Source organism: Anser anser (genome assembly GCF_964211835.1).
Source record: "Anser anser genome assembly, contig: HAP1_SCAFFOLD_87, whole genome shotgun sequence".
NCBI lineage: Eukaryota > Metazoa > Chordata > Aves > Anseriformes > Anatidae > Anser > Anser anser.
Window position 1 is genome coordinate 503,588 of NW_028153517.1, and position 26,684 is coordinate 530,271.

Here is a 26,684-nt window from a genome sequence, read left to right on the forward strand (position 1 = left end):
GTTGAGGGCCATAGGGAGTTTGCTGAGCTGTAGCTGCAGAGGTAGCTCGTAGATAACTGTCTGTAAGAACAAGACAAACACTTGAAAGAATTATTGGTTTGAAGGGCTAGTCTGAAGGGACGGCAAAGCATAGTGGTGCTGCCACATAAACCCCTGAATACCTTACAGATTTTTTTTTCCATTTGAGAAAAATTTTAACGGAGATTGTAAAGCTTGTTGGAGGGAAAAGTAATTAGAAACACTGACAGCCATAAATTGATTTTTTTTTTTTAAACTGATGTTATTTTTTTAAACAATTCAGAAATTGCAAGTGTGGTCCCTTCTGGGAGGATGTATCAGATTTCCTTGAATTAATCCAGCTCTCTGCTATGATTGTATGTGTCTATGGTGCAACATGGTCTCAGTGATTCTTTTGGTAAAGTCTTGAGACTTTTCACGTATTTTGTCTTTTTGGTTGAATAGTTGTTTTGTTAAAAGGAGTCAAACTTTTCTCTTTCAAATTGTTGTGACAGAAAATTTACAACTAACTTTAGTAATCCAGTAACTATATAGCCTTTTTAAAATGAGCCTTCTTTTTGGCCTTTCCAACACAAACACAAAGCTTATGAAGTCCCCATTAGTTAAGTTTTCTGCAGATTTTCCCAACATTTTCACTTTGTGAGAAAATATTAGAATAAGGAGCTTGAGGGACTTTATCGTCTCCCCTACCTTTTTTTTTTTTTTTTTTTTTCAATTTAGATTCCTCCATGACAAGCCTCAGTTAGGAGTGAGAAAGGGGAAATACAAAATGGGGACACAAAGAGGGAAAGAGAGGAAAGATAAACTATGTGTATGTGTTTTCTTTCATTCTGACTTCCCATTGCTATTTCCAATGTCATAAATTAAGTAAGAGGTGGCATATGTAAATATTTCAGTCTTTATTAGAACTCCTGTACACTTTCAGAAGCAAAGTTGATACCTTCCTAGAGTGCTTCCCTCTTTTTTTCCTGTTGTCCAGAATAGTTTAAATTTCTCTTTGCTTGCGCTCTGATTTATAAATGTATATATGTGTATATATCTGTATGTCTGTCATCTTAAAGTTGCTGAGCTCTTTAGAAATGATGGCAGTGGTAGTGGTGATGGGAACATGGATTTCTTCCTTCCAACTGTCCATCAGCATGGTAAGCATTTTGGATTAATCTTTATTTCTTTATGCTAACTGTAATATCCCTCATGAACTACACTACTGACACAGTTTATCATAGTGTTATTTTGCTTGTGGTTTGAGATATATCATAGAGTCCTGTCAAAACATTCTTTCCCATTTTAAAAAAGGCTTAATTTCAACAACAGTCAATACTAACCGTAATACAGAAAATAACAGCTTCTCTATCTTCAAAGCTGTATTTTTATAGAACACAATGTAGTTATTCCAGAAGTAGTTAGAAAAATTAGCTTTGTTTGTAAATTTTGTAAAATTTTCTGGAGAGCAAAGAGGAGAGAAACTTTTTAAATTTAAGGTAATTTAAAAATTACCTGACTGTGTGTTTTGATACTTTCTTTTGCCACTCGCTTTATGCTTTGATCTCTGCATCTCAAAAATACTCTTAATAAAAAGTGGTGTTAGCTCTTTTTTTTCTAAAAGAATGCTTTGATTATTTTTCATTTTTGAAGTCTATTTTTGTCACAACATACAGAAAACAAAGATAATTTAATCTTGAGAAAATTAAAAACATACAATATGCAGAAATAAGATGAAAACAAAAGCACCTACTATGAGGGAAACGCTAATGATGGCGGATTTTGAATTAAACCCTAGAGACCTGAAAATATTGTGTTAGCACCCATTATCGAAATCAAATAATTTATTCCACAGTGACAGCCTGATTTTCTGTTTTATTTGAAAATACAAAGGAGTTCAGTTTGAACCTGAGAGTAAGTCTGTGGTTTAACCACTTTTTGGAACTTCCTGGGAAGTGTTGTTTCCTCTTCTGTGTTTCCAGATTTTTTTTAAAATGCCAGGCTCTTTCTCTTTCTAAGCAGCAAGTTATCTCACACAAGATGATCATTACAGTAGTAGAATTTCCTGGACTAGCTTTTTCTTTGTTCCAGCTTCAGTTAAAATAGTACCTGCTTTTGTCCTGTCTGCACTGCTTACACTGTGTTTTACCACGTAACTCTCCCCTACCCTAAATTCTAGTTCATTTTCCTTAATTAGACAAGTAATTTTATTTTTGATCCTCTCTTAAAATATTTGCATTTTATATGTTGCTTTGGAGTGTTGTTCCATAGAAGGGCTGCCAGGACTGCATTATTGAAAGTGAGTTCCTTATCCATGTGGATAATTATTCCACATTTAAAACAAAAAAAAAACACACCACAAAATGCAAAACAGCAGAAATATTCCAGTTATGCTTTTCTGTGTGCTTTTTGTAACAAACTTCCTTAGCTTTTAAGAAAAGATGGTATAAAAAAATAACTCATTTTGGCACTTGCACTTACAGCCAGCTTGGGAATTGCATCCCACATCGTTGTGACTATTGAGGCTTCTGATGATGCTCATGGCGTCTTTGAGTTCAGTACTGAGTCACTCTCGGTAAATGGAACTGAGCCTGAAGATGGAGATAGCAATATTATGTTGCAGGTTAGAAAGTTTTGGGTCTCATATTGCTATGCAATCCTCTTTTATGTCTATTTTACAGAGCATTCTGCAATATTTTTATAATAGGTCTACAGCATTTTAACTTAACTTTATCATGTACATTTGTCTTGACATTTTATACTTCACTTTCTAAAGTGTATCTTTCAGCTTAAAACTAAAATGTTTTATATAAGTTTAAATTTACTTCTACTTGTTTACATTTGAGGTATGAATATTTTAAAGTAAGTGCTGATGACACAACAAATACAGCAAAGCTAAGATGATAAAGATTACACTGTTTTTAAAATTAGTTTATTTTTAACTCATCATGTCAATGACTTTGCACTGTATATAATGGAGGGGCTGGATTGTGTGCAGCTTGCAGTTGGCAATGACATGCTTAAGATCCTCCGGGTAAGGATTAAGGGACATGGAAATAAGTTATAACAATAAGATGAAGTTGTTGTGGGAGTCTGCTATAGACCACCCAGCCAGGAGGACAACATTGCCAAATTATTCTATAATGAACTAAGGGATATCTCTAGGTCATCTGCCCTTGTCCCTGTGGGTGACTTCAACTTCCCAGATGTTAGCTGGGAATACCATACAGCCAATACAAACAGGTACTGGAAATTCCTGAGGCACGTTAACAATAACTTGTTGGTACAGTTACTCTGGAAGCTGACTAAGAAAGGTGCCCTCCAGATTTGTTGCTTGTAAACAGTGAGGGTCTTGTGGGTGAAGTGGTGATTGGAGGCTGTCCTGGCCATAGTGACCATGAGATGGCTGAGTTTAAAATCTTTGGTAATAGGAGGAAAACTGCCAGCAAAAGTTCAGCCCTAGCTATGGAGACAGCAGACTTCAGACTACTCAGTGAACTAGTTTGTGAGGTCCCCTTGGAACCTGCTTTTGAAGGTATTGGAGTCCATCAGTGCTGGTTAGTTAAGTAACACCTCTTAAGAGCACAGGAACAGGCAATTCCAAAGAGTCAGAAGTTGAGCAAGCTGGGCAGAAGGCCAGCTTGGCTGAGCAGGGATCTTATTCTAGAATTTAGGCGAAAAAGGAAAATCTGTGGGCATTGGAAGCAAGGTCAGTTGAACAAGGACTACAGAGGTGATGTTCACTCAGAGTTGAAGCTGGCCAGTACTGTGGGGACAACAAAAAGTGCTTTTTTTAAAGGATGCTAACAGCAAAAGGAGGAGCAGAGAAAACATTGATCCATTACTTGTTGAGGTTGGTAACCTCACAAATAAGTACGCCAATAAAGCAGAGGTTAATGCCTTCTTTGCCTCTGTCTTTAACACCAATGATGGGCTCGGGGACACCCAAAGCTCTGAATTTCAGGACTGTGATGATGATAAACTCCCAGCCAACTTTGAACTTGTGCAGGATTTGCTGCTCCAGCTGGATGCATATAAGTCTATGGGGTCCAGTGGGATTAATCCCAAAGTACAGAAAGAGCTGGCTGATGTCATTGCAAGACCTCTCTCAATAATTTTTCAATAGTCTTGGAGTCTGGAGAGGTCACAGTTGACTGGAATTAAGTTAAACGAGGAAGTGCTGGATTCTGCACCTGGCAAGGGGCAATGCTGGCTGTACGGACAGGCCTGGGGACAAGAGGCTGAAGAGCAGCCCCATGGAAAGGGATCTGGGGGTTTTGCTTGACAGCAAGAGAAATATGAACCAGCAGTGTGCCTTAGCAGCCAAAATGGTCAACTGTGTTCTGGAGCATAAGGCACAGCAATGCTGGATGGTCAAGGGAAGGGATTGTCCTGCTCTGCTCTGTGCTGGTGAAGCCTCACCTCTAGCACTGTGTGTGCTACAATATATGAAGGACATAAACTATTAGAGAGCATCCAAAGGAGGGCTACTATGGTGGTGAAGGGTCTAGAGGGCAAGAAGTATGAGGAGCGGCTGAGGTCCCTGGGTTTGTTCAGCCCAGAGCAGAGCAGGCCGAGGGGAGGTCTCATGGCGGCCTGCAGCTCCCTCACGAGGGGAGCGGAGGGGCAGGCGCTGAGCTCTGCTCTCTGGGGACAGCGACAGGACCCGAGGGAACGGCATGGGGCTGGGACAGGGGAGGGTCAGGCTGGGGGTTAGGGAAAGGTTCTGCACCCAGAGGTGGTCGGGCACTGGGACAGGCTCCCCAGGGACGTGGTCACAGCACTGAGCTGCCAGAGTTCAAGAAGCATTTGGACTACTCTGTCAGACATGCGATTTGATTTTGGGTGGTCCTGTGTGGAGTCAGGTGTTGGACCTGATAATCCCTGTGGATCTTTTGTAACTCAGGATATTCTGTGATTCTGTGACTTTGCTGTATGCCATTTTACACTTTTATGTTCTTCTTTCTTATAGTACAAAGAAATACATAAATCTTTGTGTTTTCCACTTAGGTTGTGAGAACTCATGGGGCCCTGTCTGAGGTGACTCTGTATTGGGTCATAGTCTGTGATCTTACAGAAGACCTGGTCTCTGCATATGGGAATGTAACATTTGATGTTGGCCAAGTGAGAGCAAATATTACCATACAAGTTTCTCCTGACAACGTGCCTGAACTGGATCAGGTGTTTTCAGTTTTGATCATCAATGTGTCCGGTGGTCGTCTTGGAAATCACACTAATGCAACATTAACAGTTTTAGCTAATGATGATCCATATGGACTGTTCATCTTTTCTGAGAGAAACAGACCAATAAAAGTTGAGGAAGAAACAAAAAATATCTCCCTGACAATAGTAAGGCTTGGTGGTCTTCTTGGTACAGTAGTGGTTACATACAGAACTTTAGGTGATGATGAAAAGTCACCCTTTCTTCCACCTGATGTTGTTAGAGCAATACAAGGAGAAGATTATATACCCATTACTGGTTATGTGATCTTCGCAGCCAATGAAAGCGAAGCCACAATATCTTTGCCTATTTTGGATGATTATGATCCTGAGAGGTCAGAATCTGTTTTTGTGGAGCTAAACAATACTGTTTTGATCGACAAAGTACAGGATCGGCCAAGTAAGTGTCTTTCATATGTAAACCAAAAGCTTAAATATGTAGGCTAATATTTATATTTAATAGGATAAAATGCAGCAATTGAAATTACAGTAAAATTTTACCTCTGCCTAACTCTGTATAGTTAAGAATCCTGTAAGTTATATGTCAGAGTATCTCACATTAAGTATGAAGATTCTGTGTGTCAGCATATATTTCCTTTACCACAAAATTTTGTCAGGGGTGGACATTTCTTTCTCCCTTCTGCATCTGCTTTATCCCAGGTGTTTTAGGCCAACTGTATTACTGTATTGGTTTTGTGTGCTAATACCTGCTCACCTGTTGTTTCTGTAAAGCACAATGATAGGAAATAAGCTAGTTGCACTTACTGAAAGCGAAAAAAGCCTTTTAAACATTAAGTGGTGTAGAATTGCAGCTTCATGCTGGCTTTTTAGCGTAGAGGATGTTTGCCCGATCAGATAAATTCAGGTCATTACAGCCTTATTTATGCTTAAGAGCTTCTTGGCATGCCTAATTTCCCTTCCCTCTCCCCCATGACTCTCCCACATTAATCTTGATTTTTAAGGGAAACACTACAAAAAATTCTACTGGGAAACTGAAAGGTTACTTATAGTTCATCATTGCTAGTGTAAAATTCTATTGTCCTATGGACAAATAAATAAGTAATTTTGCTAGTACCTCACCTCTTCAAAGAACTGGTGTTTTGTATGCTCCACAGCAGGGTAGAATAATAAGTTAGTAAGAATGTGGATTTTCTGACATAATATAATTCAAACATCAAAAATATGCTTGTGCAGTTTGTAGTTATATTTTGTCCAAATCTAAAATGAAAATTTTATTGAAAGCTAGTAGTGGCCATCCACTAAACTCAGGTGTATGTATATGAACAGTATAGCCATATATAGGAGGCATTTCAGGCTTGCTCTAAGAGGTTTTTTTTATATTTCAGTTGTAAATTCTCCTCGTCTTGGATCAGTGGGTGAGACTATAGCTCATGTAATTATCAATGCCAATGATGATGCTTTTGGAACACTTCAGCTTTCAGCTTCAGCTGTGCGAGTTGCTGAAAATTATGTTGGACCAATCATTAACGTGACCAGAACTGGGGGAATTTTTGCAGATGTTTCTGTGAAATTCAAAGCTATGCCAATAACTGCAACAGCTGGTAAGAAATCAAAATAGCAGAAATACACATTCTGTGTTAAACCAGAAAGAGCATACTGTATGCTTCGAGCAACCAAAGCAAGCAAGTGTGTATTGAATGCAGTCTAGTAAAACAAGTAGAAAAAATACCAAAGTGTGAGATACTTACTGAGTGTACTTAGGAGACAGGAATTCAGGTCCTATAGAAGAGACCTTACATCAAATTTAAAAAAACTCAGAGATATCATCACTGAAGAATCTAGCAAGAAAACTAAGGAAAGGAATTGGCTGTTTGTTTCCCTGGTGGCCACTCACTTTCTCAAAAAAATAAAATAAAATAAAAAATCCTGTAGTAGTATATATAGCTAGTACTTAGTCCTTTGTACATATTTCAACCTACCATACATGGCTTATTTGAGTTTCTTGGAGGGAAATTGAGAGCTGGTGACTCCTCTGTGAAACAGACAAATGTTAAGCACAATTCAAGAAGACTTTTACTTTGCAAATGAAAGGTAAAGCTCTCAGGTGATCCCTGAAAAGCTCCACGAGGGAAGGAGTGACCTTATGTCCTTTAGTAAAATCTCCTTTGAAAAAGGTACTTCTGTTTCATTTTATCTCTTGGAAAGCCAGACAACTATCAGAAATCAAATATAGAAATGTCACAGTTGTGTGATCTTCTCAATGGAAGATAATAATGGACCTTTTGTAATTGCTTCTTGGACTGACAGTGTAAACTCTGTTTTGGCCAAGATGAGATTTATTTTCATCCATCCAGATATCTAAAAGGCACTAGGAAATAAACAATTGTATTTTCTGGGTATGAAGATAAAGAAAAAAAAAACACAAAAAAACACACCAACATATGAACACAAGGGAATGCAAAAAGAACAGATAAATATTAGTGCTGATAAACATTAGTGATGTTTCATAATGAACCAGAATGCCTTAATATTCTTCTGTGTTTTGATTGTTTTGTTATTTTTTCATGTACAAATCTAGGTGAGGACTACAGTGTAGCCTCATCAGATGTTGTCTTACTAGAAGGAGAAACAAGTAAAGCTGTGCCAATTTATATAATTAATGATATCAATCCTGAAGTTGAGGAGTCCTTTTATGTTCAGCTGCTGAATCAAACGACAGGAGGAGCCTTGCTTGGATCTTTGACGAGGGCAGTCATAACCATTGAGGCTTCTGATGACCCGTTTGGATCCTTTGGTAAATGAGTCTTATTTGCATATTTTCTCTTGTCCAGTAGCAATCTGCTGATTTGTGGGTGAGTTATTACTGGGCAATGGAATAAAAATTTTCAGAATACAAAAAGGGAAGTCTGGATGAACACAGTAAAGGACAAAATAAGATAAACTAAATTAAAACGTGTAAGTAAGGGCAAATGGTGCCCTTATATAGCGAAATTGAAGCATTCAGTCAACTTATATATCAAGATTTTGTGAGACGAAGGTGGATTTTGGAGTCTCCTAATGGGGATGGATTTTAATTTAATTTGTATTTTTTTATCTATTCTAAATGTTGCATTTCTGCAATAGCTTGAAGCTTAAGTTTACATGCCAAAACCTGTTTAGATAGTGCAGTGTCATTGTTTTACAAAATAATCAGGCAAAGCAGGTTTAAATATCTGGGGAAATTGGAAAGTACAAATATGACTTAAATTGCATTCTTGTATGTTCTGGTTGTTAGTTATTGTAGTTTTTCTTCTTTCTATCATTATCAGTAAAATGGATTGTGGACACTTTCCAAAAATAGTTTCATTACACAGGTTTTGAGAAAAAAATGGTAATTTCAAAAATTTAATGACATTTTAGAAATTTATCTTTTCTATTTATTTTTTCTATTTCAGTATTTCTGGTGTATGTTTTCCAGCCATTTTATTTGACTTACTCTTTCTCCCTTTAGTACCCTACTTTATTTCAGTTATTCCATTTTATCAGCAAAATGTAAAGGAAATTGACAAAAGTAAATAATTCCACATGGATAATTCATTAACTTCATTCTTAACAACTAAAGATTTTATACAAGAAAGACTTATATTTGAAACAATTTAGATGGAATATGTTGACACATTTTTTCCATACGTGACATAAAAAATGATAAAAAATTTCCTCACTGGGAAAAATTACCTTCTGACCGTCTTCTAAAAACTTAGATCATGGCTAGCCTTGAACAATGGATACGTTGGAATAAACTCTTGGGTGGGGGCTGAATTTTCATGCCAATTTTATTTGCAGATAAAATGATACTGAAAGTTCAATTTGAAGTTTAAACCTGATTAACATTTTTTTAATTGTGCAAATGAATGCAATCAAGTGAAATAAAATATATAATTCAGTAACTAGGATGGTGTTTTTATTTTAAATATTACTGTTAATGAAATACACCTCTTTGTGCTGCACTTCAGTGTTCCAGATGACCGAATTTACTGTGGAGGAGCCTGAATCTGGATCAGTACCCATAAATCTGCCAGTAATCCGCAATGCTGGGACACTTGGTAACGTTACTGTTGAGTGGGTTGCTACCATTGGTGGACACCCTGCTGATGAGGACTTGCAGGTTGCCTCAGGCAATATTACTTTTGCCCCTGGGGAAGCCTTTCAGATGCTACTATTGGAAATCCTGGCTGATGATGTTCCAGAAATAGAAGAAGTAAGTCAAGCACTTACATCTTCCTTGAAGATGGTATTAATTTTGACTTGTTCTAGAAATATGTATGATGGAAAACAAGAAATGTTCCGGCAGGAAGGTGCTATAATTTCATGTTATACTTTGCTTGTAATTATTGTTAGAAAAACCACAAATTGTCTAGCTGCATTACTTCTTTTTCTTTTCTTCTCTTTGAGATTGTCCGTGTAGAATTAACTCAGGCCTCCAATGGTGGTGCTATTGGGTTAGATGGCGTGGCAAGTATTATAATACCTGCCAATGATAATCCTTATGGCACAGTTTTCTTTCATCAATCCTTATATCGAGTTCAGGAGCCACTAGAAAGAAATTTGCTGGCAAACATAACAGTCAGGCGAAGGTTTGTATAATGTTTGCTTTATTTGTAATTACTATTTATTCTTCACTTTTGTTTCCACTATAATGTCAAATTTCATGCTCCTCTCATAAAAATATGTGCATCAATTCTTTGATCTGCCATCTCAATGTATTTTCATTTCAAACACATTGTTTTTGAAGTAGATGTCTGTGTATTACATAAATTACTTAAACGTAGTATACATTGAATACTTTGTAGTATACATTGTATACTTTGTATACATTTGTATACATTTGTATACATGTAGTATACATTGTATACATTGTATACAGTAGTATACATTGAATACGCTGAGTTTACATTGGCAATGTAAACTCAGCGTACACAGTGTACTATTCATTTTGTCCGTTTAATCATCAAATCATTTAAACCTGCATGGTAGCCTGTTCCTGTGATTTGAACAGGAGGACAAAATGGCCAGCCCTTACAGGATGAAAATAAGAGAAGGAAAACAGGTTTTATGCATGTGATCCTAGAGGAAGGATGATAAGTCTGGGTGTCACCGGCTTTTTCTTCCTTGCAAGTAAGGAGAGCTGCCAAGTCCTGAAGAAGACTAAGTTAACTCCTAGAACCAAATGTTTACAAATATGCATTCTTAACAGACTACTACCTAAGCTATAAATAATCAAACTTGCTATCCACAAAAAAATAAGATAACTCAGTTATTCTGGTACTAGTTTCAAAGGGAATGCATTTTGATGTGTTATTTGGAATTTTTCAGCAATTCAGAAAGGGTCAGTTGATTTTGTTCACTTCTATTATTAACCCAGAAACATGTAGAATATTAGACATCCTTTGTCAACTAACAGAACTTTATTTTATTATAATGTCTTTTAGTGAGGGAAGATTTGGTCAGCTGCAGATTTTCTACAGCACTTCTGAGACTGACGTTGTAGCTCTTGCTGTGGAGCAAGGTCAGGATATCCTGGCCTACTACGAGCCTCCTGTACAAGGAATTCCTGACAAACCATCCAAGACCAGAGTGAATGTGTCAGCAGCAAGTGACCCTGTGTATTCCTGTGCAGCTCAGTGCCTAAAAGAACAAGCATGTTCAGCCTTTACATTTTCCAGTGCCTCAGGGATTCCTCTCTGCCTTTGGCTGACGTCAGATATCAGCCCATTAACTAACAACACTTCAGGGTTCCGGACCTACAAGAAAAACGTTACCAGTGCATTCGCCCTCTTCAGCACACAAGCCATCGCTGGCAGTGATTATGAACCTGTTACAAGACAGTGGGCCATAATGCAGGAAGGGGAAGAGTCTGCAAATCTAACAGTTACCATACTGCCTGACAGCCTGCCAGAACTGGATGAGAGATTCACTATAACCCTTTTGAAAGCAGAACTGATGAACGTCTCAGCCAGCTCAAAAAACCAACCAACCATAGGACAGCCAAATACCTCCACAGTTATCATAATGATGAATGGAGACGCATTTGGAGTGTTTAAGATCTACAGTGTAAGTCCCAATGCAACAGAGAAAGGTCTGTATGTTGAAGTAGAGGAACGTCCTCAGACCAACGTGCAGCTAATGATACACAGAACAGAAGGCAGCCTGGGACAAGTGACAGTGGAATGGCGTGTCATTGGTGGGACTGCTACTCCAAACTTGGATTTTATAGGTGTCGGTGAGACTCTGGTGTTTGCTGAAGGTGAGACAAGCTCTCGTTTTGGCTTCTGTTTTGTAAAACTAAGAAAAAGAAAAAAGAACGTGACAAGTACACGATACTGTGGATGTTTTGACAACTGATATCTTCTTCTTAGGCTAAATTTTCCTGAATGCTAAGGATACACGTGCAAAAGAGTATGGTTGTTCATTAGCATGTAGCATTATCTTGCAGAACACACACAGTGGTAGCAAAGCACAATGAAATATCTAAGCACAATAAATACCTAAGGGTTTTTATTAAAGAAATATTGCAGTATAAATATTGCACTATAAAGATTTCCTTTACCACATAAGTAAGGATTAATAAAGTCGAAGATAGTTGTTACAGCAAGGATAATGGAAATGAGAATCAGGCCTAAGTGGTCTTTTGTTAGCCCTCGGTCACTACAGTACTAATTTTTCATGACATCTCTTTAAATTCTGAGATCATATTGTAACATAACAAAACATATTTAAACGTAACATAACAGAACATATTTAAAAGAATTGCAAACAGGACAAACAAGTCCCTCTCAGACATTACTTAAGTACCATGCAGCATGCTGTATTTTATGCTGTATTTTATTTTTTCAAAGTCTGAGTTAATCGAACTGATATTTTGAAAGCAATTTCCAGGTGCGTAGTAAAGATTCTAGTGTGCTAGCTTGATAAATCATCTGAATAGTAAGGCATGGCTGCTGGCAATGATTGTGAGGCTGACATGTAATTACATTACCAGTTATAAGTTTAGTAAAAACTGATTTTGAAGTATTTTGAAAGACAATCTAGCAGGAAATACATATGTATTCTGTAAATTGATATTCTAATGATCATAAAACACAGCTGGGTTATGCACACGCACTGAACAACAGGATTGTGTTGTAAATTTTAATGGATATATAGCGACTAGAGATTAACGGTGTTTGCTGCTTACATTATTATTCTTTGATAGTCCCAAAGGCAAGGAACTAACAAAATGTCATCCCATTTCAATGCATTCCCTGGCTCAGTAAATGTACTCATATTGAATGTACACCCTTGTGTAAATGGTTCATCGGAGAGCTTAGCACCTGGCAATTTATTTTTTTTTCAAGAATGATATTCCCCTTTTCTAAGTTAAATTTTAAAGTCATAGAATTTGTAATGAAAATAAAGAATTCTAGGCACTCCGAAATAATTCCTATATAATTAATTTCTACATAGTATATTTAATGATGTGATCGTTTTATTGGCTTAATGTGACTGATCAATAGTAATTAGATAAAATTTCATAATGACATTCACTGACTTCCAGAAAGGTAAATAAGTTTGTTTCATGCAATTTTAATATATTTTATGTATTTAATTATTTTCAAAATGAGATGATTGAGTCTTTTTACAAGGTGGTTTCCAAGTGGACACACGGTTGTATACGTTCTTCTCCTTGTAGGTGAAACAAAGATGATGGTCACGCTGCCCATTATAGATGATCCAGAGCCAGAGGATGATGAAAGTATTGAAATCAGCCTGGTCCATACTGAAGGAGGGAGTCGAATTTTGCCCAGTTTTGACACTGTCACAGTGATTATTCTGGCAAGTGACAATGTGGCAGGAATTATAAGCTTCCATACAGCCTCAAGATCTGTTATTGGTTGTGAAGGTGTGTTCTTTGTGTTGACCACGCTCAAATTTTAATGCCAGTTTCCATCTTTGTGCTTTCAGTTGATAATGACTCACAATGATTGTGTTTCACTGTTCAGAGAACACCAGCAAGAAGTGAATATCCACATACCTGACATGTACTTTGAACTCGTGCAAGCATTCATAGAATCACAGAATGCTTAAGGTTGGAAGGGGCCTCTGGAGGTCATCTGGTCCTTTCCCCCTCAAGCAGGGCCACCTAGAGCAGGTTGCTCAGGACCATGTCCAGGCTTTTGAGTATCTCCAAGGAGGGAGACCCCACAATCTCTCTGGGCAACCTGTGCCAGTGCTCCCACACAGCACAAAAGTGCTGTCTGATATTCAGAGGGAACCTCTTGTGCTCCAGTTTGTGCCCGCTGCCTCTTGTCCTGTCCCTGGGCACCACTGACACGAGCCTGGCTCTGTCCTGTTCCACCCTCCCTTCAGGTATTGAAGGACACTGATGAGATCCCCCTGAGCCTCCCCTTCTCCAGGCTGAGCAGTCTCAGCTCTCACAGCCTCTCTTCCCTTCCCTTGATCACCTCGGTGTCCCTCTGTTGGAGTCTTCCCAGTACGTTTAGGTCTGTCTTGCACTGGGGAGCCCAGAGCTGGACCCAGTGCTCCAGGTGCAGCCTCACCAGTGCAGAGTAGAGGGGAAGGATAGCTCTCTCAGCCTGCTAGGGATACTTGGCCTAATTCAGCCCAGAATGCCATCAGCCTTCTTAGTAACAAGGCATGTTGCTGGCTCCTGCCCAGTGCAGTGTCCAGCAGGACCCCAAGCCCTTTCTGTCAAGCTGCTCTCCATCAGGGTGCACGCCCTGGTGCCTGGGGCTGCTCCCCGCCAGGGGCAGGACTCTGCCCTTCTCTTTGTTGGCCTGCACGAGGCTCCTGCCAGCCCACTTCATGACTGCCAACATACACACACCTAATAGTCATAAGCAAATCAGATCTATCAGCGACTTACAAAGAATTTAAAATATTCTAGAAAACATTCCTGCAGAAACACTAGGGTAACATCTTCCCTTTGTCTGTCCCATGAACCTGATGTTTTTTTATGGCAGATGATTTGGGAAGTAGCAATTATAAGAGAAAGCAAACATTTGAGAAAGAACAATAATAATTTGGTATGTACTAAACATTTCTACTATTGTTTTAAAGAATACACGGCATGTTTCATCTACAGTTTGATGCAGTTTTGCATAGGATGATAATAGTACTGGTGGTGATTGCTTTAGGTGGCCTTTGATGGAATCTCAGTGTATTGCAGTATCACGTTTCTCTGATGTTTGAACTGATGGGCAGGGAAAGTTCACAAAACAGGAACTTGTCCCCTAATGTGTGCACTACATTTTCTGTTTGAAGAAAAATGGCTTTCTCAACCAAAGGTTTTTTGTTTTGTTTTCCCAACATGAAAGGGCATCATAACCTTTGGTTTTTTATCTAGGTATGGTTTGTGTTAATTCTGTGCCAAGCCAGATGTGATATGATTAGCTAAGAAGAGCTGTTAATGAGCACAAGGAATTAATACAAACTGTCTCAGTCCCAAAGTCCCTGAATACTTTCAACTGGTTAAATGTTATTCATAGCATGCTACCAAATGCTGGCTGCTTGAAACTGAAGTACTTGGCTATAGTTCTATTATTATATATAGTTATTATTATATTATTTTTCCAGGTTGTGAAAAGAAATAGTTCATTGCCTTCCAGCCAGAAACAAAACAAGTGAACTAAGTGTCTTTGATTAAAAAAAAAAAGAGAGAGAAAAAGGGAGAAATAGAGAAAGAGCAAAAGAGCTAAGGCATTTAGATTATTTTAGTTTGTCAAAATATTTTTTTCATTCGAAAGCAAAATTTACCAGACATAAATCCAAATATCATTACTTTTACAGTTATTGTGTTATTGAAAATTTTCTGTTAAGTGAATACATTTTGTTTTCACAATGTGCATGTTATTTTTTACCTTATTGAGGATAAGTGTAGTATTTTTTATTGGACAGGGGTCTGCGACAGTTGTGTAACTGTATTACAAGAAAATGCACTGCAGTAGCTTAAAGTAATGAGGAAGAGGAGAGCGGCTGATGCTCCCTTCTTCACAGCGATAAATACCCACCTCTTTGTTTCTCTATGTAAGAGATGCATCACTTATTAAGTCACAATGTAGAAATGTAAAAGTATGGATAAGGATTAAATATTAAAAAAAATATTGAATTTAGCCTAATAACACTTTCAATCTTCAGAAATCAATTAGTGTTCATATTAGCATTTCTTCTGGATAGGAATACCAAAAAAATCTTGGTAAAGCTGGTAGGAAACATGGATCAGTAAATAACTACTTGGAATCTGTAATAATGACTTCAAGTTTCTTCTCAGTGTTTGGATTATAGTGGAACAGCTTTCTATATCATAAAGCATTTTTCCCAGTCTTCAATGAAAATTCATTATAACTTATAGAGATATATTGAAATAAGCTTTGCCTTATTTGTGTGTGTGTGTGTTTTCCCAATGGTACTAAACCATTGAAACCACTTTTCTTTTAAATCTTTATTTCTTTGTAATGGATATGCAAAATTCTCAAATAGAACATAGTGGATTGCAGTGCAGTGTTAAACACTGTAATGATTTAGCCTCAGAGGAACCTGTAAATTGGGAGTCTACCATCCAGATATTTGACTGTAGAAGTGGAATCCTTGTGATATCAATAAATTTTGAATTCCTTAATTTTCTTAGAAGCAACATGGACCAACTTAAGCCAAAGATGTCGACATCAATGTCGACATCAATGTTGACATCTCTGAGACTTAACTGAAGTTTGAAATGTTGGGGCTGAATAGCACATTTATGTATTTGAAAATGGGTGTATACAGTTTTTGTATTACTTCTTTACAATATTAAATTTTATTTAAGTATATTAAGGGCTCTTGAAGTTAAGAATTCCTTTCTCTTTCATTGGTAGCCAATATACATGCATATCTCTGACTCTTCCTTACAAAAAATAAATGTAACTAGAAAATTTTCAGATTTTTCTTGCCAGTTTTAGCTGTACAATGCTGTACAATTCTGTAAGGTAATACAGTAGAATAGCAAGACAGCATCCTAAGTTGCTGCTCTCTAAATTGCATAATCAAAGGGACTAGTTGGGCAGCATAATGTTATTATAACATTATCTTATGTTTTGTTAATTCTTCAATAAGCAAAAGAAATCTCATGTATTGTTTTCAAAAATCTCAGAATTGTAGATTTCTGCATATTCCATGTCTCTGAAAGCCAATGCAGGACAAAATGTGCTGTTGAACTTAAATTCTGTGGACCTGAAAAATGCATATGAAATATGAATGCCATGTACCTACCTATTATAAATAACCATCTGTCCTCTATTGTGAATGTTTTGCAAAATATTGCCTACTGATCTATTCCATGTTGATATAACATGCTAATTTCACATGTCCACATTTAAAATATTTAATGGAAATTTTGTGAAAAACTTGTGAATATAAAACAATTTCCACATTTTACAAAGCCTACTAAGAGGTCTACTCTTTTTAATTAAAGTGCCTTTGGGGTTAAATGTTATAAATGTGCAAAATACCATAGTATTTGCTTCCTTTATATGCACATTGTCCAGCAATACTGATTACCTCTGAGATTATAAGAAATTATTAACATTTTCTGAATGTTTTGTTTTCTAACAGTGACCATATTTGTAAGTTCGAACTCACATAAATGGAACTTACAGATAATTATAAGCATTTTTTTCTGCATGCATTGAATAAAGTCACAAGACAGTGCAAATGTTCAGATAATGTGTATTCTTTCCAGGGAACTGTTGTAGAAAACTACTATTATTGTTGGTACATACAGTAGTTACTGTTTTGTACAGTTTACAGACTTGTATTGCTCTAATGTTTGCGCATGTTTTCATGAACATTCCCTTTCTAAGTTATTCATCTATACCAAGTTCCCTCATATGTTCATAATTATTTCCAAGTGTGAACTAAAAACAGAAAAAAAAAACTAGAAGAGTTTAAGTTTAGGTTTTTCTTTTCAGCATTAAAAGTGAATGTGGTATATAACTACTGTGAAATTCAAACTGACAAAAATAGCAATATCTTTCAGGAAAAATACTTTAACTGTGTGATGCATGTTTTTGACCTCTCATTTTTATAACCAACATGTAGAAGAGGAGACCCTGAAACACTGCATCTTGTCCTTTATTCCTAGGAGAACAATTACAATTCCACATCGTAAGAACTCCTCCAGGACTGGGAAATGTTACTGTTGAGTGGAAGATAGTAGGACATAATGTAAAACAAAATTTTGCAAACTATTCTGGAATACTTTTTTTTCCTGAGGTAAGTCCATAAACAGTGATGTTGGCTACAGGAAAATAGTGTGATTAGAACTGATCTGAGAAAAAGTGTGCCTTTTCAACAGTCCTTCTTTCTTGGTTTGATTATTTAATTTCTCACTTTTTGACTTACAAACTGGAGGGAGCTTACAATTCTTGATACTTAACTCTTCTTAAAGAAATTGTTCAAAATACTTGTCATTATGATATCACTTGTGTTTTATAAAATAATGGCTAATCAATTTACCCTTAAAACAAATAGGGGACGTTGAATACAACATTGTATGTTGATCTGCTGGATGACCATATTCCTGAAGAAAAAGAAGAATACCAAGTCATCCTATACAACATCAAAACAGAAGGTAATGCAGAACTATAGCCAGCTACATCTTAAAAATACCATTTAATAATATAATATTTTTAATTTTATTATTTCATTTTGGAGGTATAGGACTGAGCAAACTGCAGCTGGTGCAAAGTACGCAAAGTTCATTAACATTTTATTGAAATAGGCTTGGTCCTTATGTATGTATATATAAATCCCACCGTGTCTCCACAAATACACTTAAATGGTTTTCAATCCTGATTTAACTCTGCCTATTTAATTCAATGGTTGTTTCTTCCCTTAATCTTAATGCAAACTGAGTTTACTAATATGTCATGGATAGAGTTGCCATGAAACATGCAGATATTTTTATCTTTTTAAACAATCTTGTCAAGCTGCAGACTTACTGATCTGTCCCTGAATTCAAGGTGGTCAGAATATTTTATTCTTGCCATTAAAATTATAGTGAGAAAAGAAGCCTTAAACTGCATCCGTTCTGAAATACCTTTTTTCAAACTGAAATTAATGTCCAAACACCAAACTAACTTGACATGGATTGTGTTGCTGCGAGGTGCCTTATCAACTTCCGAGAGTCACTGTGGCCCAACGGGATGAGCAAAATTATTCATCAAAGCAATAGTTGGAAAACATATCAGTTTATTGATGTAATGATTGTGAAGTGGAATATAGTTTTAAGCTTTTGGAGGTACTTCCTGGGAAAATGGTTTATTTCCTTTTAAAATATAGGGAAGTTGATATTTGGCACTGGCCTGTTAAGTTTTCTTATTTTTTAATACATTTTTGTGACTTTGTACTTGGTATGCATAAAATTTCTGTTTCTATTTGTTATAGAATGTAAGTATATATATGTGTGTAGGTCCCACACCATCCACATACTTCAGTGAGCTTTGGTTTCGTGGTATTTGCATGGCTACTGAACGTTATTTAAATGTAATATTAACAATAATGTAAGACAAAAATATTAGTTGCATAACACTTCATTCACTGCAGTCCACTGATTCTCTTGCAGGAGTTTCTTCTACAGGTGCTGCTGTTTTGGATAGTCAAGGATATGAAGCTGTTCTAACAGTAGAAGCTAGTGATGAACCACATGGAATTTTGAATTTTGCTTCCACATCCAGGGTGGTTTTAATCCCAGAAGAAAACAAAACAATTCAGCTTTTTATTAACAGAGAATTTGGATCTCTAGGTCTGTATAACAACTCCAAGAGAAAGGAAGTTTTGTTTTGCTTATCATTAGGCAAATAAAAGCCATGATAATGAAAGTTTGGAAAAATCTTTGTTACAGTTGGTATTTTTTTCAGAACTTCTAAGCTTCTTTCTGCAGACTTGGAAACTAAATATTACTTATTACTAGAGTCATAATCCTCATTAATACAGCAAGGGATCTGAAAGCTGTAACAATCAGGTGGCTATTAAGGTTACCATATTTTTGTCTAATGAGTCTGTCTCAAAGCATTAGTCTCTTCAGAAAAAATAAAAAACATGAGAAAAGTGACATGTACACACATCCCACATATTTTTTCTCTGAATTTCAGGAAGTCAGCACCTTAGGAATGTCACATGGAAAAAGTTGTGTCCAGACCATTGAATTCAATTTATGTCTCCTCTGACAATTTCTGATTCCTCTTTGAATCAATTTATCCATTAACATCCTTTAAACTATATAGTATTCAATTCTACAATACAATAGTGTGCTTCATGAAAAAAAAAAATGAATCTTGTGTTTGTTGCCTGAAAATAGCAACTTATGTTGTGAGAAAACATGTATAATAATTTCCTATTTGCCTTTTTGGACTATATTTACACCTCGGTGATAATCTGGCTGTTTCTTTTGCCATACTTGTTTTGAAATGAAGTAACATTTACAGTGCTTTTCAAGATCTGGAGACACCAGAGAGTTTTAGAGACATTTTAATGACACTATTTTTCCATTTATTTTTTAATACCAGTCCATACTCTAGTGTACTCTTTGAACACTATTCAGTAAACTAATGTTTTAAGATAATTGTTCATAGTAAGTGCAAGATCTCTCACTGAATTAAAATAAGCATCGTTACTTATTTATTAATTAGGACTCTTTTATCTCTTACATTTTATTTCATATAGAGCAGCTTTTAATTTCATCTATCATTTTATTTCAGGTTCATACTCCTTATGTTTGCCACTTGACTTACCCTACCAGATTAGCGAGAGGTGGCTTTATTCTCAAAACTATAATGTATAACTTTTCTGCTTGGTAATATTTATCCATGTGTCCCCTAATTTTGTTCTCTATTGAAGTTTGTCAATCTACCCAGGAAAGTATCTAGATTTATTAATCTGTGTTTCCCAGCACTGTCTTTAGAGCCTTTCTTAGATATCTGTCATTCCCAAAAAGTGTCCTTGTTGCAAAAACTCATATTAATGGTACATGAGATGTCCCAGTTAGTCTTTCAGCAATTTCATATTTATGGTCCACAGAACTTCAAATTTCTGGATGCATTTGGACCCAATGATTTTTGAGTCCTATGCAGACAGACAAGTCAGCAAAGGTCAAATTGAAGGCATATTGATAACGGTAACAAAGGTACACTAGCTCCAATGTACTTTGGATAACTCTTTTAATCCTTCTGTTTTGCAGTTAGTCTTTTTATTTTGTGGATGAGAATTTGATCTCTTGTCTTTATCCATTCCAGTGAACATTATATAAGAACTGAAAAACAATTTTTTTTTTCTTTTTTTTTTTCTCCTCACAAATTAAACAGGTACTATCAATGTTACTTATGCCACAGTTACAGGATTGCTCACTGTAAGTAATCAGACAGAAGAGACTGTGGCTGAACCAGGAGCTGATTATGTACCTGCTTCTGGCTCACTGATTTTAGAAGAAGGAGAAACATCAGTTGCCATAAATATTACTATTCTAGAGGTAACCTCTAAACCCTTTAATTCTGTACTTTTCTGTATGATTTCAAAAGGGTAATATTTTGGGAACTAAAGCTTGCAGCCATTATTTGAAGCCCTGTGTTATATTTCACTATCATTTAGAAAGATGGTTTCAATCTTAATATTAAAATCACAAGGGATCAAATAGTCACAGAAAGCAGCTCTACCTCTGTCTAAAGGTAATAAAGTTGTCTCATTAAAACTTTACCAACTATCTAGTAGTATTTAGAACAGTGTGCTTCATGGCTGGCTACAGGCTCATACTTTTTCATTGCTGGAGATACATGCCTCTAAAATCGGTCAGTAATTTATTTGCAAGAATAGTTTAGCGTCACCACAGGATCTTTTTCATGATATATAATGTCTTACTTAATTCTTCCACGATAATCAGTTTCAGACCCAATAAAATTATTTCAGGAAAACAGAAAAATGAATTCTAGTGTCACAGTAATATTAGAGACTTGTTGTGTGATCCTTTTTGGTGACTTCTGTGGAAGTTTCTTAAAGGACAATGAGAAGAGGATGTACTGTATTTGTGTTTTGCAGGATGATATACCAGAGGTGCAAGAATTCTTCTTGGTTAATTTAACTTCAGTGGAACTCATCATGAACCATTCAACGTCATCCCCACCTAAGCTAGGTAAAAACATCTTATAGCAAATTATTTTTACTTTTCCTTTTTAATGGTTTATATTATATTACCTTGGGAGATTACCATTATTCCTCTTACTTACCAACTATGCTGAGATGAGACATGGTTATTTAGAAGAAACATCATAGAATATGAAATAGATTTATTATTACACTTAATCTCTTGCTTTTTAAACTCTGGGAAAATTTAAATTAATTTTCGTAGAGGAGTTAGTAATTATCAGTTGGAAAGGACAATTATTTGAAAAGTTTATTGGTGATTTTTTCATCTGATTTTCATTTACAAACTACAAAATGGAAAAAAAAAGTAAAAAAAAAACTTTATGTGGCTACTCTGCTCACTCTTTTAAAAAAGTCTGTTTTTATTCTTTTATCACTTTTAGGAAACATATTTTATGGTTTTCCTACTCTTGCAATGATCTTTATTATTTGCTTAGTCTGCTTCTCATTTTGCTTCTTCAGAATTCAGTAGAATAGTAGTCATTAGCTTTAAGAACTGTTGGATTATCCTGTGGTACTAAAGACTAGTTATATAATGTCAGACATCTTCTTTGACTCTTTTCCCTTTTCTTTGCATGCTTATAGAAGTGACTGAGTTAATTCGTTACAGATTGAAAGGTAACTTGCAAGACTCATTGCTGATTTGTGAATAGTTGAGTCTAAAATATGAAAGGAGTAGCATATAAGAATGAAAGATTCATCCAAACTAAACAGTGTTGTATAGTCTCACTTTCTCTTTGGCTGTCTCCTTGAACCATGACCATTTAACACTGATGTGACACTGCATTGGGTCAGCTTTACTTACAATGAGAAAATAATAGTTTTAAGTCATAAGGAAAAAATGTGTTCACATAACATGTCAGTGAATTCTTCTGGTAGAAGAAATAGCCTGACTCAAATACGTGTGTCCGCGTGTGTGTCTGTGAGCAAACTCTTACAGATCCTGGGTGAACAGATCTGACTTCAGGGTGACATGAGAAAATGCAGGAGTGAAGCAGAAATGTCTCTAATTGCCATTACTCCCTCAGGATTTGTAAACCTCAGTAACACTTCTGTTGTCTGTGTAGAGCTATTGCTCATCGTCATCTCTACCTCATAGTGACAGGCTTAGATTCATGGCAATAATCTTCTACTTTTGTTCAGTTTTATCTGAATTGATGGAAAAATGTATATGGATCTAAACATAATATACTTATGGCAGACTCGGTGAAGTCAATTTGGTTTTAGAAAGTAAGTTGAAGTTTATAAAAAGTAAACAAGTAAGTTAAGGTAGTTGTGTGGTGCGGTTGTCTGAAAAACAACAACCTATTTTCTGAGAAGTATTAAGTTTTGACTGTAAAGTTCTGGTCTCTGAAGTTAGTAGACTTTTCTGACATTAACCTATTATTTGGTGTTTTTCACACTGCAGTGTATTCAATTACGATTTCAGGCTAATTGTAAATACCTGTATGTCTTTATGGAGCAGTAGAATATTACAGTATGTGAACACCCCACAAATAAATTAATAGTTGTGTATTTGTAGTGAAATCTGAGGTGTGCCATTAGAATGTATGATGAGGCACTGAAGCACAAATAGAAGATGAAATGCTGAATCATTTATTATTCTTCCTCATTGTCTTTCTCATACTCAGAATGGCAAATGCAAAATATTGAATGTCATTGTAATAAACACTTATAGTGAAGACAAATTAAGATTCCATCGCAAATCTAGACTTTATTATTTTCTAATGTTTTATGTGCTGTTTAACTTTCTACATTTTCCTTAGTCTTTTTTTTTTTTATGCATTATTAAATATTACAGTGCTAATTCAAGACGCATTATTGCACTTCTAGTAGTAAGGACTCTTTCCAGTTATCTTGCCCACTCCCATTTTCTCCTACACATTTTTTGTAAAGACACTGTAATATTAGTACCGATTGAATAAATGCTTCTGTGATTCTTGAAAATCAAGAAAATTGATTTTATTGTTCTTTAATTTTTGTCTTTCTGTTTTGCCTTTTAGATGTGGAAGGTTTAGCTTCTCAAATTGTTATCGATGCTAATGATGGTGTAAGAGGAGTAATTGAATGGGAAGGTACCAAGTAAGTCTCATCTTCCTTGAAGAACTTACTGTGCCAATTAGTGATTGGTGTTGCCCATTTTCTTTCTAAAAGTAAAACTCCTGTTAAAAATAGGGCCATGTCTTTGAGATGGTAAAGTAATCATTCAATTCAGCTGAACTAGAAAGTGGGATTCCCACACTGAAAACAAAAATTCACTATTCATCTAATCAGAATTCTTTTACTTATTACTACTTTCACTGTTGTCCTTTTATATCACCAGTTTGCCTAACCTCCCCAGCCTGCATCAACTCTTCCAGCCTCACCATTCACGTAAGCAAAAAACAAAACAAAACAAAACAAAAACCTCATGTTACTTAATTCAATTTAGATAAGAGAAAAAAGGTAAAAAGGATGCGTTAGAGAACTATAATGTAGGGAATAATTCAGAGTGAAAATGTAATAAAAATGTACTATCTTTTTCAAAAGAACATAATCAGTGAACATTGAGAATTATTCTTTTTATTTTAGTTTTGAAGTTAGTGAATCTCATGGGAATCTGACAGTAATGGCTTACCGAAACAGAGGATCATATGGCAATGTGTCTGTATTTTTTTATGCCCAAAATTTGGAGGCCCAGCTGGGTTTGGATTTTAATGTAACCTCAAGGGTAAGAAGCAACTCTAAATCTAGTACTTTTTATTCTTTCAGCTTCCGTAAAAGAATATCTTCTTGATTATTCTGCAGAATGATCAGTAGTGATGCTAGATGTTTCAGCTTGTTTCAGTTGCTTTGGTAATCTAAATAGAATGAAATAAAAATATTCTTATTCTTACTATTTATTTCTTTTTTAAAAATATATTTTTTAATATAAAGCAAAATGTAAACTTTCAAACATCGATTTCAAATTTAATTTTGATTAGACATACAAACTTTTTCATAGACTATTTTTGCAACAGGACTTTCAAAATAAATTATTCTTTCTTGTCCTCATTCTGTAATGTGCTGAACCTTTATATTTCTGATTCAATCAGTTTATAAGGAACAGAGAATATGGCTCTTCCTATGCTTTCCCTTCCTTCCTATTTCACAGAATTCTGTTTACCGTAGTCAAAAATTTCTGTGTGATATTAACTGATGTAAGTATTCGGTGCTTTATGTGTTTCAACGCTAGACTCTTTTTTTTGCTGATGGAGAAAGGCATAAATCTGTTGATGTCATGATTTTTGATGATGAGATTCCTGAAGGTGATGAGAAGTTCCAGTTAATTTTAACAAATCCATCTCTGGGGCTGGAATTAGGGGAGAACACAACAGGTAAAACTTAGTTTTAATGTTCCATTTCTTTAGAATTCTGTGGCACACATTTTAATTCCACTTTTCTGAATAATCATATTTCAGAAAGCACCATTGTCCTGCTATGGTGAATCTTTATACTCCTTTGGAAGGTTCTGAAACATCCCTGTGAAATCTGTGCAATTAAAAAGTTTATATGTAAAGCAATGAATCAGAAAGCACGAAGATGAGTTTTTCAATGTGTACTACCTCACTGAACTGAGGTCTTTTTAGAGAGTTCATAATCCTTTTCTAGGAGAGACTATATTCTTCCTGTCTAGAGATCTTCCTAGTTAAAGTGAAATGCCTTCCCATTCTCTTCAGGTAATGTCATGGACACATAAGCATTATATACACACTAAAGGAAGAATGTATTTGTGTTTATGTTATGTATTATGTTACTATATATGTATATTTATATTTTACTATGTTAACCAAAGAATATTTTCATTATTTCTTTTTCAAAAGCTACAATTACTATACTTGCCAATGATGATGGCCATGGAGTTTTGTCATTCAATAACAGCAATCACTTCTTTCTGAGAGAGCAAACATCTATCCATTTGATGGAAAGTGTTGCAGTATTGAATATTATCAGAGAACCACCTCAGGGAATATTTGGCACTGTGACTGTTCAGTATCTTGTAAGTGAGATTAACTCTTCAGAGGCAACAATGGATTTGACCCCTTCTCAAGGATATATTGTGCTCGAAGAGGGAGTCAGGTTCAAGGTAATATGCTAGTTATTACCAGAGAAGTCTAGGAAGCTTTTTTTTTGGAAATATTGGAAAGATTTCAGAAATGTCTGTGCTTTATCTTCTGTTTATTTTTTCTACTTCTTTCATTCATAAAGTGAATTGAGTCATGAGCTGTGACTGATTTCCTGTTATTATCTGATGTGGAAGTGTGTGAAAATTAAATGGGCTCATCTTTAGGTGTTTCTTAGTTTGTAAGGGTTGAGGTAAATTGAAAACAGTACACTATAGATAACGTTCATGTGTGCTTTGGAACAGTTCTTTTTATGTAGTCAATCTATAGCTGAAATGCAAACTTACTTTAAATTAAAGTGATAATTTGCAAGCCTAATAGTTAAGATCAAAGTAAAAATCCCATTCTGTAATTTAACATTTTAGTTAGTCTGAACTAAACAGAATGTGCTGCAACAAATACAAAAAGTAGAACAGTTGTCTGTCTTAGGATTGGAAAATAACTTAAGTATTAAGCTCACTGCCTCTATACTGTCCTCACAAGAATGTCAGCTACAAAATGAACTAGCTTAAGTTTGTGAATCCTGACTCTTCTAAGGTTTAATCACAATTCGATTTATTTATTTTTGCCAGTAAAGCTGGTGAAGCTAGTGTTAGCATATTACAGGCAATAGGATAGAAACTGAGACAAACTTTTCTTGGAAACACTGGTTTTCAATTTCTGGCCTTTAGATGCATTTGGAATCACAATGCAGCAGATCTATAAGAAGTTGGAGCCTTCTTAATATAGTTGGTAAATATGGTTTATTGTGGAAATGAACAGAAATATAAAACATTGTAAATTTTGTATTATTTCCAAATGCATCATCACTAACTTTTTATTTTGTACAGCAAGGCTATGCGTACCTATGAAATTTTTTGCTTGTTTGAGTAGTGTGAAGGATGACAGTGAGCCCCAAATGAAAGTGAAGCACTTAGCTTTCTCTAGATTGCTCTTTGCTAGTTTGAGATTGCCTTTAGAAGACCTGATCTTCATCCACAGTGGTGTAGGAGAGGGAAAGAAGCATCGAGAGGAAAGAGTATTTCAAATCTCTCACTATTCTTGCTTTTTTTTTTTCCTTTTCCTTTTCTTTCTTGACAGCACCAGTAGTGAGATTACCCTGTTTCCCTGAAGATAGCTTAGCTGCCAACTAAAATAAATTAAAACCAACTTAAC

At 35.7% G+C, this 26,684-nt stretch overlaps 1 protein-coding gene across 1 annotated transcript in view; it reads left to right on the forward strand.

Annotated features, from left to right (window-relative positions):
- LOC310892009 (adhesion G-protein coupled receptor V1-like) overlaps positions 1-26,684 on the forward strand; it is a gene marked incomplete at its 5' end in the record, with an annotated part of 70,308 nt that overhangs the window by 41,589 nt on the left and 2,035 nt on the right. The window contains 18 exons of the mRNA XM_083854198.1: positions 1,080-1,160; positions 2,484-2,623; positions 5,011-5,620; positions 6,567-6,782; positions 7,760-7,975; positions 9,174-9,418; positions 9,613-9,794; positions 10,650-11,464; positions 12,890-13,099; positions 17,336-17,466; positions 17,725-17,824; positions 18,818-18,997; positions 20,556-20,719; positions 21,283-21,376; positions 23,391-23,469; positions 23,959-24,097; positions 24,602-24,743; positions 25,230-25,492. Coding sequence (XP_083710324.1) covers positions 1,080-1,160; positions 2,484-2,623; positions 5,011-5,620; positions 6,567-6,782; positions 7,760-7,975; positions 9,174-9,418; positions 9,613-9,794; positions 10,650-11,464; positions 12,890-13,099; positions 17,336-17,466; positions 17,725-17,824; positions 18,818-18,997; positions 20,556-20,719; positions 21,283-21,376; positions 23,391-23,469; positions 23,959-24,097; positions 24,602-24,743; positions 25,230-25,492 — 4,007 coding nt within the window. The remainder of the gene's footprint in view (positions 1-1,079; positions 1,161-2,483; positions 2,624-5,010; positions 5,621-6,566; positions 6,783-7,759; positions 7,976-9,173; positions 9,419-9,612; positions 9,795-10,649; positions 11,465-12,889; positions 13,100-17,335; positions 17,467-17,724; positions 17,825-18,817; positions 18,998-20,555; positions 20,720-21,282; positions 21,377-23,390; positions 23,470-23,958; positions 24,098-24,601; positions 24,744-25,229; positions 25,493-26,684) is intronic.